Here is a 14,896-nt window from a genome sequence, read left to right as displayed (position 1 = left end):
TAACACAATACAACCCAAAGATATACTAATTTGATACTTACTTGCCAAGGAACGATGGTAGGAAAATATAAAGTCTTTATTTTTCATAATTAAACTATTATTTTTCTGTAAGAGCAGAAAACTCTGTATGCACCATAAAAACACAGCAATTCATAACACACAGTCGTCTTGAATCTGAGCTGAGGTGTGTTTGACAGTGTTTGTTGGTGTTGAGTGTTGTGATGGCATGTACCGTGCAAAGTGTGCCTGTTGTGTGTCCAGAACCAAGGCTACAGTGAAGTTGCATAATGCACCACGTGTAAGTGCTGCCAGAAATGCCTCAGATTCAGTACCTGTTTGATTTTGAATTAATTTTTGGCCATTGCACATTCAGAAAACTTTTATTGTTGCCAAATTTTTGGAACCCCCACATTCAGTAATGTGACCATGACCCATAGTTTAAGAAGCACTAGTCTAGAGTCACAAACTGGTCCCCAGCTATTGGCCTGCATCATCTTGTCCCAGTGTATTATTTCACCTGTCATTTCCTCTCCTGCTGATGCTACAAGGCCACCCTTCATATGCTTTACTTTTTTATTTATTTTTGCGAGGCAGTCAGGGTTAAGTGACTTACACATGGTCACACAGCCAGTAAGTGTCTGAGGATGGATTTGAACTCAGGTCCTCCAGACCCCAAAGCTTGTGCTCTATCCACTGCTCCATCTAGCTGCTCTCCCCCACCTCCATATATGTTAGAGGAAGGGAGGTGGGGGGAGAAAAATTTGGAAGTCAATATTTTATAAAAATGAACACTAAAAGTTGTCTTTACATATAATTGGAAAAATAAAAAAAAAACTTAAAAAAAGGAAAGTATAGTTGGTCAATACATTGATCAAAGTTCTTAGGTATTTCAAAATTGTTTTCTTTATATTATTGTTATTGTATATATTGTTCTCCTAGTTCTGCTCACTTCATTTTGCATCAGTTCATCCTACCTTTCCTGGATTTCTCTGTAACTACATTTTTTTTATCATTTCTTACAACACAATAACATTCCATTATATTTGCATGCCATACTTTATGTACCCATTCCCAATGGATGGACACCCCTTTACTTTCCAATCTTTTGCTTTTGCTTTGCTTTTGCTGCAATAAATATTTTTGCACACATAAGTCCTTTTTCCTTTCTTTAATATCTTTTGAGGTGTAGGCTTAGTAGCCTACAGAGAATTTCTGGAAAGACAGGAACAAGACTCCACATAGAAGAAAACTGGGAAACTGGAAAACATGCCAGCTAAACTGTTGTAATTTTTGGAGGGAGTGCCCACATCAATAAATTCATTAATTCATTAAATTGCCTTCATATAATCCATTCATCATGAGTATATATAAAAAGAAGACTTCAAAAGCAGTCTTGAGTACTGTTCTGTTCAATATTATTATTGATGACTTGACCAAAGACTTAGATTATATGCTTATAAGATTTGCAAAAGATCTGAAGGTAGGAGGGAAAGAATAATTCATTGCATGACAGAACATGTGTCCAAAAACACCTGTAGGCTGTAATGGTTAGCTAGGTCTAGCAAGAATAAATATAACAGTAATAAATATAAAGTTTTAACTTAATTTTTATAAAGCAACATCATAATTTTAGGATGTGGAAGACATAGAAAATATTTCATAGAAAAAACAGGGAAAACTCAATTTCAATCTAATCCAACTTTTACCAAATAAATAGAATTATGATATACAGAATACTAGAGCTGAGAATTTCAATGTATTCCACCCTAGCCAGATGACATCTAGTATATTGTTTGAGCTAATACTAATAACACCTTAAATTTACGTAGCATTTGAAAGTTTACAAAATGTTTTCCTCATGGTATCATGCCGATCACAGAAGTATTCCCAAGGACTGCTGCTGTGAATAATTTTTAAGCATCTAATCTCACAGTATAATGAACTCTCTATTCAGAAATAAGCATTGTTCAATAAATTAAAGCATAACATTCATAGCAACATCCTTAAATAAAATATATCATTATAGATAGATAGATAGATACTCAGTAAGCCATATGACACATAGCATATATCATTGCATTCAGTAACATTCTCCAAAATACTTGTTTACACAATCAGGGAGTCCTGGGCTAAGGTCTTCCCTAATACAACACATTACACAATATATATCATTTCATCCCAAAAGTTGGGGGATCACAGGCCAGAGTTTTCCCTAGTACAATGAATCCTTAAGGGGTAGAAGAATACCACGCCATCCAACCCTAGGTCTCAGTAAGAACAATCTCTTTAATCAATACCAAGTTCCAAGCAAAGTCCTTTATCATCTTAACTTGAGATTGATTTCCAAGTCTCATGGCTCTTCCTCTGTGGGCAGACCTCTCCCAACTCTCCTATGGATTCACATGTAGGCCACTCTCAACTCCTGCTCCACATGACTGGGACTTCTCCACTCCAAGCTCTCCCTGATCCTGCCTGACAGCAGGCTCCTGGGGCAGGGGCTCCTGCCCAAAGCTTCTGCCTCTGGGGAAACAAAGCTCAACACGGATACAACAATATTGACACACACCAACAGCACCACCATCTCAATCCACCTTCAAAGACAAAGGCTCTGTGATAACAGCTCAGTTCACTTTAATAGCTCTTAAAAGGGGCTTAAGCTAAGCCTCCTTCCTGTGGGCAGGTTTCTGCCATAAAGCTCTATTAGCTTTCAAAGTTCAGAGGCTCTTCAGCAAGTCTCTGCCATCAGAGGTCTCCTTTCAGCTCTCAGAAGTCTCCTCTCTGCATTCTCTTCTTCTCAACGCTGGCTCACCCCTTCAATGCTGCCTCTCTTAATGTCTACTTTTGCAACACCAGTTCTCTCTATATATGTATAAACAGTTCTACTCAGCATCTGATTGACTAGGGCCCACATGCACGTATCTGTTTGGTTAGAGCCCACTTGCGCATGTCTGATTGTCTCAGTGCCGAGGCATGTAAGACTGAGGCTGGGAAACTGAATAAAACACACAGAAAAACAACAAACAATCCCACTTTGTTTGCCATTATACGTGGCAACCTTATGAGGTAGATAGTATATTCCACCCATTTCACAGCTGAGGTAATTGATGCTCAGAGAGATGAAGTAAGATGCCCATGAGCACACAACTGGGATGTAATAGGTTTCTTGACTCTAGGTCCAGGAATCTCTCCCATGTCATGCTGTCTTCAGAGTTTAAGAGGGATATTGACAAGTAGGTGTCAGAGGACTGCTATTGGAACTAACAGAGACAGAAGCAATTTTCAGGCCTGAGAAAGTAGGAACTTTAGAAAACCAGGGAGCGAGAAATGATGCAACAGTAAAGGTCAGGTCTCATTAAAAATGAGAAAGACAGGGTCATGGGAAAACTCAAGGAAACATCTTAGAGCTTAGAACCTTTGCTTGGGGTGGATGTGACCAGGAGTGTGCTGGCAAATATTTAATAATTGGCTGCACAGCATATTTTAAGTTTAATGTGCATTATTCTCATTTGATCCACCACTTGCTTAAGCCTAGACAATCAATAACAATTAAACAAGCCCTGATCTGTAGTGCTTTTATTTCTGAGGAATAAATGCTCCACTAAATTTAAAAATTGACTTGAAGTTTGAACTGGCTCCAGCACACCCCTGAATTTGACCATGAAAATAGACAACTGAGAGAAATCAGAGCTTCTCAAATCTTGCTCTTTTTTTTTAATTGCCCAAGGAAAATGGCCTTTCCTCTGGACTAGAGATTACAAATTATCAACAAGGAGTGGTTACCCAAAATAACTGAGGAATTAATAAGAATCATCTAGCTACGTTTTGATGAATTTGATGAAGTCTAATTCACAGCTCAGATGAACTACATTTTGGGGTCCTGAAAGGACTAGAAACTGTGGTTGCTGAACTATTGTCAGTGATATCAGAAAGACCTTGGAAAATGACAGAGGTTATGTAGGACTGGAAAAGAAAGTATGCTGACCTAATTTAAAAAAATTAAGAGAACAGAGTCTGCAAACTGTAAAACAGTGAGATTGATTTCAATTTCTAGAAAATTCTGGAACACATAATCCAAAAGATGGTTGACAAGCATTAAGAAAGAAAAGTGATTACAGTCAATTAGAATGGCTTCTCCAAAAGTTAATCATGGTAGATTAACTTCATTTCCTTTTTTGCAAACTAGATGGTAAGGGAAATGTGAATGTAGTTTACCTAGATTTTAACAAATATTGTGATTCAATATCTCATACTATTTTTGTGGAAAAGATAGATATGGATTAGATAATAATTCAATCAGATGCATTCAGAACTAGTTGAGTAATGAGGCTCAAAGAGAATTTGCTAGTAGTTCATTATCAACATAAGGCCTCTCCTCTGGAATACACTGGTATCAGTGCTTGACCCTGGGCTAGTTGAGATTTTTATCCATTCTATGTACAAATGTAGGGGGTCCGTCCTCACTATAATTAATCACTAAAGCATGAGAACTCTCAATTCAGGAAATCAAAAATAAGCTAGGTATGACTTAATCCTTTATCAGTTTGAAAAAATAATAAAGACTTTAGGTCACTGTATGAAAGCAAGTGATGCCACACAAGAAATATCTTGTCAGCATTTTAAGAGAACCATGGAACTATAGACAAAAACAGTAAGCTAATTCAGAGCTAGCAAGTCAAAGGGTGGTTGAATCCACGGCTGAAGGACTCATGAGAGGGCCCTGCCCTTGAGGGGAGAACTGTAGTTTCTCTCTTCCAGACTACATTGATTAGTTGACAACCTTATCAACTTTGAAAGGTAGGAAATAGGCAATAGTAGCAGTGTCATCAAAATAGCAGTGGCTGATGATTGTGTCTACATTAGAAGCTGAAAGACACACTGAGGACAAAGTAGTGAGAAGAGTACTTCTGGCCATGAATTAAGATGGGTAAAAGAGAGTCAGTTTATAAATGGATATAGTGTTACAAAGGGCAGCCAAGAGGCACCATAGTGCACAGAGTTCTAGGCTTAGCATTAAGAAGACTCATCTTCTCGAGTTCAAATCCAGCCTCAGACACTTGGTACCTGTGTGACTCTGGCCAAGTCAGTTAACTTTATTTATCTCAATTTGCTCCTCTGTAAAATGAGTTGGAGAAGGAAATGGCAAACCTCTGCAGTATCTTTGCCAAGAAAGACCCAAATGGGGTCACAAAGAGTCAGACACAACAGAGATGACTGAACAAGTTTATATTCTCCTGACATTGAGGAATGTCATGACATATGGTAAGACTGGTATTAAGAAAACCTGTGTTCTAATCCTTACTCTGCTACTAAGTAGAATAATGGAATCCTATAATTAGAAGGTACCTTAGAAGTTCAACCTGAAACCTCCTCTCCCATCCATGAATTTACTCTATGAACTTGGGTTTTTTTGTTGCTGTTGCTGTTTTAATCTGGTTAACAGAGCTTCCCTATGTTTGGTTTCCTGTGTAATCCAATATATTTCATTTTATGCATTTAAAAATATTATTTTCAGAGGGATTCATGGGCTTCACTAGACTGCCAAAGGGGTCCATGATACACAAAGTGTTAAAAATCCCTGCTCTTTAGCATCCATTACAAACTGTCATCTATCACAATGAATATTAACCTAATGTAAAGGAAATCACATCAGAGTGAGAAAATATGGATTTGAGTCATTTACTATCTGTGTGATCTCAGGTTAGTCATTTTATCTATCTGAGCCTTAATTATCTCATCTGTGAAATGAGAAGGACCAATAAGATGCTAGGAATGAAAATTCTTTGAGATCTTTATGAGGTAGCATGCTGCAGCTGACTAAACTGAGCATCTGACTCTGAGTCAGGAAGATCTGGTGAAAAAACAATATTAGCACTTACTGTGTGCTTAGGCAATATGTTAAGCACCAGGGATACAAAGAAATATTTAAAAAAAACAGTCCCTGCTTTCCAGAAGCTTGCAGTTTAATTTAGTTTTTTAATTGACAAGTATTTATTTCTTTCTGTCACTACACACCCATTACACACCCATTAAAAAAAGGAAAACCAAAGTCTTGTAATGAATGTGCAGTCAAGCAAAATATTTTTTTCCACATTGGCCATGTCCAAAAATATATGTTGTCTTGTATTTTGAATCCATCTCCTCTTGGTCAGAAAGTGGATAGCAAGGATCAGCATTGGTTTTCTGGTCACTGCCTTGATCAGAATTATTAAGACTTTCAAAGTGGCTTGTCTTTATGACATTGTTGTTATAAAAATTGTTCTCTTTGTTGTGTTCACTTCACTCTGCATCAGTTCCTACAAGTCTTTCCATGTTCCCCTAAATCTATCCATTTCATCATTTCTTATGGCATAGTAAAATCCTATTACAGTCATGTACTGCAATTTGTTTGGCCAAATTTTCCAGTTGATAGAAACCATAGCTTTTTGCCTGGATTGAAATTCTGGGGTTTTTTTTGTTTGTTTTTTGGCAGGGCAATTGGGGATAAGTGACTTGCCCAAGGTCACACAGCTAGTACATGTGTCAAGTGTCTGAGGCCAGATTTGAACTCAGGTCCTCCTGACTCCAGGGCTGGTGCTCTATTCACTGAACCATCTAGCTGTCCCTGGATTCAAATTCTAACACCAAAATTCACTGGCTCTGTGTCCATGGATAAAGTTTTATCCTCTTATAGTCTCATTTTTCTTATATTCTATAGGACTGTTATGAAGCCAAAAAGATGAATTTAAAGAACTATGTAAGTGTCAATTGTAATCATTATCTTTGGAGAAAGTGAAGTCTTCTCTCCCAGATGAAATTTATCTTTTTTTTGTTCTCAAATATTTCTCAAGTCCTTCATTATCATGTTTTTAAGTATACATCATATTCTTCTCATTAAACTGTAGGTTATTCTAGAGTAGAACCTGGATTGTTCTCCACCACTGCATTCCTAGACTCTTGCTACTAGTTGATGCTTAACTTATTGAATTCATGCTTGTAACAGCCACCTCAAAAGATCACTCAAACAGGAGGAATAATGCCTTAGACTCATAAAAATTTCTGAGATTTTGAGTTTTTAATTATTTGCTGAGCTAAAGGAATATCATATGATTTGGGTGATGGTGATGGCAGTTAAAGAGGTCTTTGGAAAGAGTTTAAAAATGACAAGTGAGGGGGAAGCTAGGTGGTGCAGTGAGTAAAACACTGATCCTGGAGTCAGATGGACCTGAGTTCAAATCAGTCCTCAGACACTTGACACACTTACTAGCTGTGTGACCTTGGGCAAGTCACTTAACCTCGATTGCCCTGCCTTCCCCCCTCCAAAAAAAAAGACAAGTGATAGGAGTGTTGAGGGTCGGGGGAAATGAAGTCCAGGAACCTCAAGACTGGAGTTCCCCGATGGAGTCGTTGAGAGGGAGTATCCCTCAAGAACCCGAGGGCTGGAGAGGGTCAGGGCCATCTGAAATGAATTAACAATCTCAAGAATTCTTTAAGTCAAGGTGGCAAAGATTTATTATGCTTTTCAGCGGGCAAGAGTTCTCAGGGAACCTGCAACTTTACAGGGGCGCAGGAAAAGGTTATATGTGAGATTTTGGGGTGAAACCTGTCAATTAGGTGTTTTGGGGTGGGATTAGGAAGTGGTTAAGGGGTGGTCAGTTCTAAAAGGAACATGCACTTTTTGCATCTACTGTGCAGGTATCTTACCCAGAGTTCACTGGGAAATAGCCCAAGGAGGGGAAACCTGGAGGTATGTTTTTTTTTGTTTGTTTGTTTTGTTTTTGTTTTTTGGCAGGGCAATTGGGGTTAAGTGACTTGCCCAAGGTCACGCAGCTAGTATATGTGTCAAGTGTCTTAGGCTAGATTTGAACTCAGGTCCTCCTGACTCCAGGGCTGATGCTCTACTCACTGTGCCACTTAGCTGTCCCTGGAGGTGTGGTTTTGACTGTGAAACCTCACTAAGTCAACTAATGGTCAGGGCTGACTGGAAATATCCAGGTGGCTATCATCAAATGTCTTGTTAGGTAAGATGAATGTAAGGGAGTATACATTTGACTATGTCTAGGACACATATCAATAAGGTCAGTAAGTAGTAAATATCATTATGGCCCAGTGCACAGCCAATTAGCATGTACACAGGGAGTACAATAAATTCTATAGGTGGAGCTGGCTGCTGTATCAGGAGGAGAGATAAGTGTTTTGCTAAGGTATGCTGCCCTTGAACTGGAAAAGAACTGCCTGGGACAGTATTTTGAGGCTAGGGAGAGATGTGATTTTGGACCTGGGGTCCAAGCACAGGCACCCAAGCAGAGGCTAAGGAGAAAAGTTAAAATTAGGGTCCAAGCACAAGCACCCAACCACCCCATCAGGAGAATGGGACTGGCTTGCTATTTCCCAATCAACTCTGGCAGTGGAGAGGCTGAAATGTGGCAGGGAGCAGTTTTAACATAGCAGTGTCATGGGCAGTAGATGAAACAATTTCCACTTCTGGGTCTATGGGGAGAAATGATAGCAATAGGGGCAAGTAGAAATATCAAAATGCTGCTCTTCATTGCTGCCTCTTGTCCATGTGGTTGGAGTGCTGACAAAAACAAATGCATTATAAAAATGTGAAGGAAGTGACTGTTCTAGCACCCTTCCCCTTGCTCTTCATCACTTAGACATAATATGTACTATTTCTAGCTCTTTTATGGAGTCTGCTAGAAAATTAACTTTTTTTTAGCAAACTAGTTTCACTTTTCGTAAACATCTCAGCCAATACATGGGTATTTCCTTGTGCTGCTTTGTGGTATGAAGGTACACTGGGACATTTCTTGTAGTTTCAGCCACACACAAAGACATTATCTGAGATGCTTTCTTTTGGCAATGGGCTGGGAACCTTAATCTAATCCATTTTTATGAGCTTCCAAAGCATACCTATAAAGGGAAATTTGGGATCTTTCAGTCATTTTCCAAACTAAAAACTTCATCGACCCTTTGTTGGCAGACTTGAGGTGGTTTGGGGAGAAAAAAAAATTAAAAGGAGTGGCTGTGACTTCAGTTTCATGTCCACTCTGACCTCCCAGACCTTGCAATATACAGTGATCCCCAGTGTTACATATTGATGAAGAGATTGGAGAAAATGAAACTGATAGAGGAGTTGAAAGCAAAGGAACAGCTGCTCAAGGTTACATCCTCAAAATCAGAAAACAAAAACTGACAGTATTATTTCTTGCCCCAGAAAATTCATCCTTCTCAATATACTCCACACAAATAAACCAACCTCCTCCTTCCCCACTTCCTTTATGAACCATGACACTTATGGTTCAATATGTAGCGTCACTGCCCTCTGCAACTGCCTCCTCAAAGCATCCTTGATCTCCTTATTCCGTAGACTGTAGATGAAGGGGTTAAGGAAGGGTGTAAGTATGGAGTAGACAACAGCCAGTGCTCGATCATAATCCAGAGAGTAGCTTTTCTTCAGTCTCACATACATGAAGAGGATACTCCCATAGAAGATGATGACCACAGTAAGGTGGGAGGCACAAGTGGAAAATGCCTTCTTCTTGCCCTCAGAAGAAGGTATGCTGAGGACAGTTAGAATAATCAGGACATAGGAGGTGAGAATCAATAGGAAGGTTACCAAGATCTTGCAGGAGTTGATTATAAAGTCCACCAGTATATTGATGGAGGTGTCTGTGCAAGCCAAACTTAATACTGGGGGAAAGTCACAAAAGATATGCTGAATGTGGTTGGGGCCACAGAAGGGAAGCCAGGAAACCAGGGAGATCTCAGCTATTGGCCCTGCCAAGCCACCCAGCCAGCAACCTGCAGACATCTTGTTGCAGAGTGGTGGAGTCATAAGGGTAGGGTACTGGAGGGGCCGGCATATGGCCAGATATCTGTCATAAGCCATGGCTGTGAGAAGGTAGCACTCAGAAGCTCCAAAAGAGTGAAAGAAGTAGATCTGAAGGAGACAGCCAGAAAAGGAGATAGTCTTCTTTTTGTTGAGAAGGTTAGCAAGCATCTTAGGGATGGTGGTAGCTGTATATCCAAGTTCAAGGAGGGAGAGAACACTAATAAATTGGTACATTGGTGTGTGGAGTTTAACATCCAATCTGACCACCAGAAAGATCAATAAGTTTCCCAGAATGGTGACAAGGTAGATGAGAAGCAGTAAGAAAAAGAGGTAAGTCTGGACACCCTGAAGTTGGGGAAAGCCCAAGATGACAAACTCCGTCACCTTGCTCCAGTTTCCAGTGTCCATTTTTTTCTGATCATGGTCCTAGGAGGCACAGAGAAAGACAAGTGAGATATAGCAGTCTGGGTGTAAGGGAGAATGCTCCAGTTTACTGCATTAATTCCTTGTTTGCTAGTTCATATTATTTTTCTGGTTGTGTTAGTTATTCTATCCAATAGAATACAACTTCTTGAGTTCAAGGAGAGTTTTCATTCCTGTCTTTGTATCCCAAGAACCTAGTCTGGTATGTAGTAGGTACTGTAATAAATGCTTACCAAATTGAATTGAATCTTTATCCTCCTACCCTTTAAGAGTTTCCTGAACCTAACTTTCCTTTCCTTCCTGCCCACACTAGGTGTGCTTCCCATATCTTCCTTGGGTTTAGATTGAGATCCACCCAGACAAAGGTTGAAGAGAGGCTCTGCCACTTCCTATCTGTGTGACATTATGCAAGTCACTAAACCTTTCTGGACCTCAGTTTCCTCAGGCAGGAAATGAAAGGGTTGGACTAGACAATTTACTCAGGTCCCTTTTTTCTCTGAATCTATGGCTCATAAAAATGGGTTTGATTGATGAGTACCTGTGTATTTTGCCCACAGTACAGGGACATCTCAAGGAAATACTGGAAAGTCTCACACGGTAAAATTTCATTCACCCCTAAAGTTTTCAAATAGCAAAACAAAGTTCTAGTGACCAAAAGTGATCTCATTTCCCTGAGTCCTTTAAGATAAACTTCTAAGCACTACAGAAGCAGCTAAAAATTTTGGGAGTCCAGAACAAGCTGATCAAGACCAGGGCTTCTTAAACTTTTTCCACTAACAACCCCTTTTCACCAGAGAAATTTTTACATGACCCTGGGTACATAGGTATATAAAATAGGTATACAAATGAAACATTTACTGATAATAAATCATAAAGAAATTTATTTTAAAACAATTCTTTGGTATACATGTAATTTTACTATTTATTAAAGACAAAAGCAAATTTGCATACTAAAAATGGATGTGTCTGTTTATTTTTTCATAAAGAATTGAATCTTGGCAGAAAGATATTACAGAACATAGAGCATCTTCAACAGTTTTCAGAGTTGATTGATATTTTGATTTTATAATTGTCAATGCTGAGAACACCACTTCACATAAACAAATTGTACAAAATGGCAGAAGTATGTTGAGGGCCATTTCAGAAATGGTTGGAAATTCTGTCCTAATCCCAAGCCAAAATTCATTTAGTGATTTTTTTTTAGGAAACTTGAGTTTTAAACCCATGTCACTTGATAGCTTGGTGAATTCTTCTTGAGCTTTTAATGGCAGATGATTGACATTTTTTTAAATTTCAATTGAGTCTGGTTTGTGAACCCAACTTAGTTTTTTAGAATGAAAATTTGAAGGGAAGTATTTCTGAAATTGTGTCTCCAGGCACTTCAGATGATAAATTATAACTCTTACAATTAAATCTTTTGGAAGGTTATTTTCAGTTATAAAAGCATCTCTAGCTGTAAATGTTTCTAAAGAACCATTTTCCACCCTATTCTTCCATATGTTAACTTTTTTAGTAAAACTTTCCATTTTATCTTTTAACATAAATATGTTACAATTTTTCCTTGAAGTGACATGTTCAGATCATTGAGTTTTTCAAAAATATCTAACAAATAACACAGTTTTGAAAGCTGTAAGTCATAAAAAATTAACAAAATCAGATTACTGCTCAGTCAAAAACATAACTTCATTTTTTAATTTCAATAATCTGTTTAAACTTTGCCCTCTTGAGAGACACATGATTTGACATATTTCTTTTTCTTGTCAATTTAGACACTACAACATGGTAGTAAAGACTCTCTGCCACAATGTCATCAGTATTTTTATCTCTTCTGTCTAAATTTAGCCACTCATCCATAGGTGAAAAACATTTTTGTCCTAAAATATAAATAAATATTGCTAATAATTTATCAAATAAATACTAGCTTTCATTTATGAAATTTCATTTGTTTGTGCTTAATTTAAAAAAAAATGATGTTCACGCTTCCATATAGAGGCCATGCTTTTTCCACTGTATCATACTACCTTTTAGACAATACTCTTGCTTTTGTTATATAGCTCAGAAAAGTGACACAAAAGACTCAAATTTCCAGCTAGGCAAAAAAGGAAAGAAATGGGGAAGGGTTTTTGTTTTGTTTTGTTTTTTAGCAAGTGCTTACATTGCCTCTTTAATCATACCATTTGGGATAGCTTTCTCTGACTCTATGTCATGTCAGCTTTAGGGAAAAGACAGAGGCTGAGAAACTGAAGAATAAAAAATAGAAGAAAATATAAGCTATCTATCTCCTACCAAAAATAACTCACCTAAGAAACAAGCCAAAGAATGATAATCTAAGAATCACTGGACTACCTGGATACCTTGACCAGAAAGGAACCTAGATTCCTTATTTCAAGAAATCATGAGTGAAAACTTCTTAAACTTATTAGAACCAGAGGGTAGAGAGAAAGTAAAAAAAAAATCACTGAAGACCTCCTAAAAGAAGTCTCAATATTACAATTGGTGGCTATGTCATAACCAAAATCCATAGCTTCTACAGTATCTACAAAGAATTTTTAATTTAAGTACAGAGGAATCACACTTAGAATAACTGGAAAATACTATTAAAAAGGAAAGAACCTGAAATAAATTACTCTAGAAAGCAAAAGCAAAAGGGTTACAAGTAAGAAAGCTTACCTGGAAAAAATGAGTATAGTCTTAGAGAGGAAGGGTTGGGGGTGGGGGCAGATATATCATTAAAGAAATAGAGGACTGGAGCAGCTAGTTGGCGCTGGAGTCAGAAGGACCTGAGTTCAAATCCAGCCTCAGACACTTGACACTTACTAGCTGTATGATCTTGGGCAAGTCACTTAACCCCAATTGCCTTGCCTTCCCCCTTCCAAAAAAAAAAAAAAAGAAATAGAGGACTTCTAGAAATCTTTATGAAAGGACCATAGCTGAGTGTCGACTTTGAAATACAAACATAGGAGACAAGAGAAACATAGCCAACATGAGTACATTTGACAATTATAAGGGATCAAATGGTAATGACTGGCCTAAATTCTATAAGAAAGAAAGAAGAAATAAATATCCTTTCAGATATCTAATGTCTTTAAGGGCCATAGAGTGAGCAATTACATCAGAGATTCTGGAACTGTTGTTTCTTCTTCCTATTTTCATGATCTTAAAGGAAGAAAGAAAAGAGAAGGAAAAATAAATACATTATGGAAGAAAAAGGTATAACAGATAATTGTGGGAACATGAGAAAAAGGCTATATAAAACCTCGAAGAAGGGGTTGGGGAAGCAGTCTGTACCTGAACTTCATTTGCATCTAAATGGGACAGAAGGGGCTTGAATAGACACATGCGCACACATGTAAATGAAGACTTTGATGTAGAAATGTATTAAACTTAACAGAGAAGCAGGTGGGAATGGGGAGAAGGGAATAGAGTTAAGGAGGATAGGGTCAGAAGATTGTAGCCAGAATGGCCTTTGTTTTCTTTGAATGACTCAGTTTACCTCATTGAGCTTCCCTGGACGCTGGGGCTTGCTCTTCCGGGGCAGGACCAGAACTTCCTGTGTGATGAGTCATGGGGCTGGCTGAGGGGAGGTGTTAGCTCCAGAACCTGGTCTACCCTAGGGGGAGGAGCCAACTCAGGAACCAATCGGCCCTGGTCATTTGGGCGGAGCTTGATGATGTCAAAAACCCTATAAGAGGGGAGAGGACAGCTTGAAGATTCCTCTCTTTTCCTTTTCCGGTTGGAGCCAGCGACAGTTACGACAGTTACGTCAGTTACAGCGACAGTTACATCGTCAGTTTCAGTTGCAGCTTCAGTTACAGACACAGACACAGCTGAGGCAGGAGCTGCCAGCAGCAGAGCTGACCTACGGGAGGAAGCTGAACAAAGACTTCAGTCCAGTGGGTAATCTTATTACCAAAAAGGGGGAAACATGATTTTGCTTTACGCAATCATGTTTCTCTGTAGCCTCCTGGTTACTCTTTCAAGGCGTACTTATTGGGCCTGGAAGATTATGATCAACATATCAAAATGGGGCTTCTGGTTCATGGGTTGGTTACTGTGGAGCCTAAATAAATGTTTTGATTCTTCTGCCTTCTACTTTGAGAGTTTCTTATATCCGGCGGTTCCGAACCTTTCAGACATGTTTATGATCCTCTTTGAGATTATAAACTCTGCCCTCCTGATACATTTGGCGTCACGAACAGGATCGCTAGGTATAAGATCTCTATTTAGAAGCAGAACAATTTCAGAGGAAGAGATGAATATCCCAGGATGGGAGGATCCATTTTATTCCTCCCTAGCAAAAGAATTGGCTAAAAAAGCTGGACCCTGTGAAAACTGGGAACCAAGGCTACGGAGAGGAGATCCTAGGGATTTGGAAAAGTGTTTACGAGAAGTTGGGATTCAGTCAGGGGCATCACTATCTAGGCAAAGCTGGATAGTGTTATCAGCCTACCGGCTAGTATACGAAAGATTGAGATTAAGTGAAAGACATGGGGGCACTCCTACCCCACAGGAAGAAGAGGAATCTCAGATAGCAGGAGACCAAACTGACTCAAATGAGAACTTTTCTATTAATGTGGCTAAGAGCAACAGGAGACCAAAAAAGCCCAGAGTGCATTTCAACCCAGCCCAGAAAGAGCCTGACTGCCTGCTTCGTCCTAGCCA

General features: G+C 38.8%; 1 protein-coding gene across 1 annotated transcript; it reads right to left on the bottom strand.

The window, feature by feature from the left end:
• Positions 1-9,271: 9,271 nt before the first annotated feature.
• LOC118846879 (olfactory receptor 6N1) lies at positions 9,272-10,219 on the bottom strand. Its single transcript, XM_036755566.1, has one exon. The coding sequence runs from the start codon at positions 10,217-10,219 to the stop codon at positions 9,272-9,274; it is 948 nt and encodes a 315-aa protein (XP_036611461.1).
• Positions 10,220-14,896: the final 4,677 nt, after the last annotated feature.

This window comes from Trichosurus vulpecula, chromosome 4, assembly GCF_011100635.1.
Source record: "Trichosurus vulpecula isolate mTriVul1 chromosome 4, mTriVul1.pri, whole genome shotgun sequence".
Lineage (NCBI taxonomy): Eukaryota > Metazoa > Chordata > Mammalia > Diprotodontia > Phalangeridae > Trichosurus > Trichosurus vulpecula.
The sequence above is the reverse complement of the archived record's forward strand: the minus strand, read 5'-3'. Positions and strand labels throughout refer to the sequence as shown.